The sequence below is a fragment of the Trichosurus vulpecula genome, chromosome 2 (assembly GCF_011100635.1).
Source record: "Trichosurus vulpecula isolate mTriVul1 chromosome 2, mTriVul1.pri, whole genome shotgun sequence".
Taxonomy (NCBI): Eukaryota; Metazoa; Chordata; class Mammalia; order Diprotodontia; family Phalangeridae; genus Trichosurus; species Trichosurus vulpecula.
Genome location: NC_050574.1, coordinates 86,852,387 through 86,859,116, shown reverse-complemented (window position 1 = coordinate 86,859,116; position 6,730 = coordinate 86,852,387). Strand labels below are relative to the sequence as shown.

At 40.1% G+C, this 6,730-nt stretch overlaps 1 protein-coding gene across 1 annotated transcript; it reads right to left on the bottom strand.

Moving 5' to 3' along the window:
* Positions 1-262: 262 nt before the first annotated feature.
* LOC118836623 (olfactory receptor 51E2-like) lies at positions 263-1,228 on the bottom strand. The gene has a single exon (XM_036743863.1). The coding sequence runs from the start codon at positions 1,223-1,225 to the stop codon at positions 263-265; it is 963 nt and encodes a 320-aa protein (XP_036599758.1). The 5' UTR covers positions 1,226-1,228.
* Between the last annotated feature and the right edge of the window lie 5,502 nt (positions 1,229-6,730).

Sequence of the window (6,730 nt, the reverse complement as noted above, 5' to 3'; positions counted from 1 at the left end):
TGTTCTACAGTTGGGAGAACTGAAGGCCCTGGAAGTTATTTAATTTGCCCAAAGTCACATAGGTAGTTACTAAACTATACAGGTAGTTATAGATGCAGGATTGAAAACAGGTTCTGTGATACCAGAGCAAGTGCTCTTTCCAATGTACTATTATGACAGTTCTGATGCACTTACGAACATGGGAATCGATTAAAAGGTCGATAATTTCCAGGTGATTGAGAGGAAGCCACCATGGGGACATAGGATCTCAGCCTGAATGGTGTCAGTGGCTCCCAACAGCCTGATGCTCCTTGTCACAGGTGATCTTGAACATGGCCACCACACGGGAGCGAATCTGCTTTGTCTTGGCAGCATAGATGATGGGATTGATGACAGGTGGCACCATTAGGTAGACATTACCCATGAGCACATGTACAATGGGGTTGAGACTGTTCCCAAAGCGGTGCACCACAGATAGGCCAATTAGTGGCACGTAAAATGTTAGAACCACAACAATGTGTAAGACACATGTTCCAAAGGCCTTTGCCCTTTCTGTCCAAGATGGTAGCTGTAGCACAGTACGTATGATTAGGAAGTAAGACAGAGAGATGAGCACAGCATCAACACCCATAACCAGCAGGATGGCAGTGAGCCCATAAACCACATTGGGCATAGTGTCAGCATGGGCCAGCTTCATCATGTCTTGATGCACACAATAGGAATGGGTAAGGATGTTTGAGCCACAGAAATGAAGCCTCTTGATGAGCAGTGGAAATGGGAAGAAAAAAAGGGCACCCCGAACCACAGCTACAAGGCCTATCTGAGCTGTGACAGTGTTGGTGAGCACAGCTGCATGCCGAAGAGGCTGGCAGATGGCCATGTAACGGTCAAAGGCCATGGCCAGAAGGACAGTGGACTCAGTGGCTGAAAGAGCATGGATAAAGAACATCTGGGTGAGGCACATATCAAAGGTAATCTCCTGGAAGTTGAACCAAAATAGTGCAAGGATCTTGGGCATGGTGACAGTGGAGAGGGCCAGGTCAATAGCTGCTAACATGCAAAGGAAGATATACATGGGAGCATGTAGGCTATTTTCTGTTCTCACAATGAAAACCACTGTGCAGTTGCCCAGCACTGCTACAACATACATGGACAGAAAAGGGAAGGCTATCCAGAACTGGGCAGTTTCCAGTCCTGGGAGGCCTACAAGAATGAAGGTGGTGTGGGTGAAGTTGCAGGGATTCATGGTTGGCAGTAAGAGACAGAGTCTGAAGAAGGGGGTCAGGTTATAGCACCTGTTAGAGACAAAAGGAAATAGTTATGGAGAGCAGACCCAGCTGCTTCTTTCTACTGCTCTTCCATCACTTTCTTATAATCTGTTCTTTTCTTCCTCTATGATCCTAGAACACCAGGACTATGTCATAGAGAATAGTGTCAGATGAACTGATTCTTACTGAGATATGGACCTAATTATATTAACTTCCCATAGTCATTTTTGTTTTGAATTGTGGCTCAGAGAAAGAAATGCTTACCTCAAAGGAAAGGATCTCTAATGGATCAATTTTTGGAACTGGAGCACTTGGGTAAAGGAGAGAATTTAAGGTATGGATATGATCTGGCAATTTTGCAGACTGGCTTCTGCTTATTGTGCTGGTGTTTGGAGTATACCTTGCCCTCTAGGTATCAGAAAAAGCACAACACTACCATTTGTCTTGGGTTGAGATACTGAATGGAAATTTGTACCTGTGAGAATTTCTAGAGAACAAGGGCTGTTAAAGTGGCAGCTACAACTTATTTGTAATCCTGGAGGAAGGCTCTGTTCAAATTTCAACTATTTTCCATTCTCATGGCTTCTATTCAATGGAGAGACCTATCTGGTCTCCCTGTCTCTAATCTATCATGGAAGCCCTAGCCAGATTCATCTTCCTAAAGAAGGGTTTGATCCTATTACTCTCTTATTTAAAAGTATTTTTGGGAAGCAATCTATAAAATGAGGTCCAAATTCCTGAGCCTCAAAAAGGACCCCTTACTCATCCCAAGTCCCTCATTCATTCATTCATTCATTCATCCATCCAAGAACTGTTTCCATGCTTATCTTCCACTATTTTCCTACATATTCTCTATTCTCCAAGCACATTGACACTTCCTGTAGTGGAAAGAATATTGGCTTTAGAATCAAAAAGATTTAGATCATAATCTTGGCTCTGTTCCTCATTCATTGTGTGACCCTAGTCACACAGTTCTCTCTTGGAAAAGATAGGACTTTGGCTAGATGGTTTCTCATCTATCTTTAAGCTCAAAATCCCATAATTCCACTCAGATTCCCCAAACTCATGCAATATGTTTCTACCTTTATGTTTTTTCTTATGCAAACTCTCTCTCTTTGCCCATCTCCCTCCTGTTATCTCTGCTTACTGAAATCTTAACCATCCTCCCAGCTCCAATTCAGATGCCACCTCCCTCACAATCTCCTTCCCAGTCAATTATATATTCTCTCTTGCCTCCTTCTACTTTCTCATGGTACTTACCACCCTCATCCATGGATCCCAAATTGTAGTAGGGAGGGGAAGGCAGGGCTTTGATTCAGGTGATGTCATCTTTTCCTTTAGTTGTAGCTACAGAAAATTTAACTAATATTATCATATGCAAAAATATCTAGGATTTTGCTTTCCTGGTTCTCAAACAACTTGTTTAAGGTAATGAGTTTCTTGCTTCTTAGCCCTAATTTTTTTCCGATCTGAATATTTTAAGACTGTTTTCTGGGAGACTCTGACCTAGCAGTGCATTTTTTTAAAAATTCCCTTTACATTCTCATCTCAATGTCAATTTTTTTGTAGCTTAGTCCTCTGAAAAATAATTGAAATCTGATTCATATTTAAACATTAGGTCAGGCTCAAAGTTTGCAACCCCATTTACCTAGTGAACTAGGCTCAGGAGGTGGTCATCTGAGGTGTGGAAGCCTTTCATCTGGGTTTCTGTTCCAGAAGCAAGCAAACAAGAAAATGCTTTCCTTACAACTCCCACCCAGGCTGAAGGGCAGTTTTTGAAACATTGGCAAAAGCTTTAGTATCTGCTATTTGCCCACAATAACTCAGTAAAGAGGATGGAGGATGGAGAGGGACATTGTGTAATGGCAAATAAAGTGGGACTTTTTGTTGTCTTTGGTTTTGGAGCGCTTCTCAGCACTAAGGCAATTGAGTGCCTTTGAGTCTTGCCTTTGTTTCAATCAAAAGCCTTTGATTGAATCAGGAGTTTTTGATGACCTGCTTAAATCACCAAAAGGCTTAGGCCACATGGGTTTGAGTCTCATGGTTGTGACACCCTCTGACCCTGAAGAAGTGTATATATACTCTAAGTTTAGCATTTTTCTTGGGGCTCACTCACTGGAAGTGTTGTGTGATTTAATCAGAGGACTCTGGGTAGCTGTTAAGAAGCCCCCCTGGCTTTGAAAAACCCATATGTTGGTGCTTCTATCTCTGGTAACTATATATGCATTGCTATGGTCAGATGGGTAGAAGCCTGTCTGTTAATTTGTGTTATTTTTCTCTGTTTATATAATATCTGCTTGTAATTTATGTTTGTGTTTTCTCTTAAGTCCAGGGGGTTGACTTTCCCCCCTGAACTGAGTGAGTGATATATGTATGCTTAATTAAAGTAAGATTGTTAACCCCTTAAAGTTTCTTTCCTTAGAAAAGCAGATCAAAGAACCTGTGCTAGTATCCCTCCTGTGTGCTGATATTATTGTCCTTACATAGCCACGGTAGCAGCAAGTAGCATTGTTATCATACATTGTCACAGTAACCTTGATGGGTGTGAAAGTACTGAAAATAAAGATTGAGGTCAAAAACTGAGAAGCACATTTTCTGACATGTCACTAATTCCCTTCCCCATCATCCAACTCTTTCCACAACCTCTCCCTTGCCTTGGCCTGCCAACCTGGCTGCCATCTCATCTGATGCAGTTCATACTATATTTCAGGGTCAAAAGAGATGACCCTTCCTGAATCACAAGAAATGATGTCTTCCTGGTACTATAAGCAATTTGGGAGAGCAACAAGTGGTTTACCTGTAAGATTTATGGAGAAGGGAAAAATTTATGAGTAAACAAGAGGTAGAGAGTGTTATAAAATTCAAAATGGATAATTTTGCTTGTGTCTAATTGAAAAGTTTTTTACAAACAAAGCCAATGCAACTAAGTTTAGGAGGGAAGCAGAAAATTGGGAAACAATTTTTACAACCAGTGTCTCTGACAAAGGCCTCATTTCTAAAATACACAGGAAACTGATTCAAATTTATGGGAATACAAGTCATTCCTCAATTGATAAATTGTCAAAGGATATGAACAGGCAGTTTTCAGAAGAAGAAATAAAAGCTATCTATAGTCATATGAAAAAGTGCTCTATATCACTATTGATTAGAGAAATGCAAATCAAAACAACCCTTTGGAACCACACCTCTCCTGTCAGATTGGCCAACATGACAAAACAGGAAAATTACAAATGCTGGAGAGGATGTGGGAAAGTTGAAACACTGCTACATTGTTGGTGGAGCTGTGAACCGATCCAGTCATTCTGGAGAGCACATTGGAACTTTGCCCAAAGGGCTATAAAATGTGCATACCCTTTGACCCAGCAATACCATTTCTAGAGCTGTATCCCAAAGAGATCACAGAATTGGGAAATGGACCTGTATCTACAAACATATTTATAGCAGCTCTTTTGTGGTGGCAAAGAATTGGAAATCAAGGGGATGCCCATCAACTGGAGAATGGCTAAACAAGTTGTGGTATATGAATGTAATGAAATACTATTGTGCTATAAGAAATGGGGAGGAGATGGAATTCATAATAACCTGGAAAGACCAACGTGATCTGATGCTGAGTGAGGGAAGTACAACTAGGAGAATATTATACATGATTACAGACACATGGTATCTGTGATGACTAACTTTGATAGACTTGGCCCTTCTCAGCAATAAAAGGATCAATGATGGCTCCAAAATTCTCATGAGGGAAAAAGCTGTCCACATCCAGAGAAAGAATTATGGAATATCAATACAGATTGAGGCAATCTATTTGCTCTTTCTCTCTTTTTTCTTTTTTGTTTTTCTTTCTTTCTCATGATTCATTCTTTACAACTTGACTAGTGTATACGTAAGTTTAAGATGAAGGTATGTGTAGAACCTATATCAGATTACATGGTGTCTTGGGAGGGATGGAGGAGGAGAGGGAAAGGGAGAATTTTTGGAACTCACAAACTTGTGGAAGTGAGTATTTTAAACTAAAACTCAATAAATAGAAAGATAAATGAATGAATGAATAGATAGATAAATAGATGAGTAAATAAATAAAGAAAATAAATGAAAAGATGTGTTACCTTCTCCCTTTCCTTTTTCTGTGACTCCTTGGCCCTAAACTGCTCCCTTCCTAGGCAGGTAATAGTCTCTAGATTTCTCTCTAGGTTTTATGCTATGCCTTCTCCCAGTCCCAGAAGTCCTAGCTATAGATTTATTTCTGTCACCATCATTTAATATTGTGTGTGAACCTGTAAGGAAATGTATTTCCAGTCCTTCATTCATGGAGTTGTAGTGTTTCCAAGATAGTATTTATGGTGCTATGGTGTTAACAGTCTACTACATCTGGACTTTTATCTTCTAGTCATGTTTTCCTTCTCACCTAGAGAGATGGGAGACAAGCCCCTTAGATCTGGAGAAGAGAGACTAAAATGTATGTGCTTATCATTTATCATACATGGTTAGGGACCCTGCCAGTCTTCTTTACTGCCAGTGGTGGTATCATTTGAAGGGGATGCAATTTTGGAGAAAAGGGTGAGAAGTGGGGAAGATTAGAGAATCAGGAGACATGAAAGAGAAAGCTGAGGCTCCTGAGATTTTAGCTAAATACTTTCCAGCTTGTATCTAGGCTCTGAACATCAATAAATGAATTGATAAGCATTTAGTAAGCACCTACAATGTGCCAGGGACTTTGTTAGGTGGGAAAAATACAAAAACACCATTAAAATAGGTAGTTGTCCCCTACAGCTAACATTCTACACATGGAAATAAGAGGTAAACATAGCATCTATACAAAATATAATGCATTAGTTTATTTTTATTTCATATTCAACACTGTCCTTTTGACATTGTTGTGTAGTTAATTGCCATAAAGTGGTGAGATAGAGGGGCCCTTTAGCCAAGAAGGGTCAGATAGAAGCTTTTGGTTTAGAGAATCAAACCAGGCACTGCAGGTTTAGGTTTAGGGGAAACAAACACAGAAATGAAAATGGTTATGTCAAAAATGAGTATGTTGGGAAACCTAGAAAACAAGATGCCTTGTTGGGATTGCACCTTTGCAATGTCCGCATAAAATCTCATAAGACTATATGCTTTTTGTGAGTAGGAGTGGTATCTAATTATTCTCTGTACAGCAATATCTATCTAGCATAAGCACTTCAGAGATGTTCATTGCATTAATTTGAAATGAATCTATCCTCCTATTAAGAATTCTTTTCCTCCTGGTCCTAATTGCCTTATCTTTTCTACTGTTATACTTTGAGCATCTAGTGCCTTGATGGTGTCCTACAGTTGAATGGTACAGGTAGGTGAAGCAGTCAATAGAGTGCCAGACCTGAAGTCAGAAAGACTCATGTTCCTGAGTTCAAATCTGGCTGAAAACACATATTATCTCCATAATCCTGGGTGAGTCACTCAACCTTACTTGCCTCAGTTCCTCATCTGTAAAATGAGCTGGAGAA

What these genes read in the sequence shown, in the direction of transcription:
- LOC118836623 (XM_036743863.1), bottom strand. Translation starts at nt 1,225, where the DNA reads ATGAATCCCTGCAACTTCACCCACACCACCTTCATTCTTGTAGGCCTC.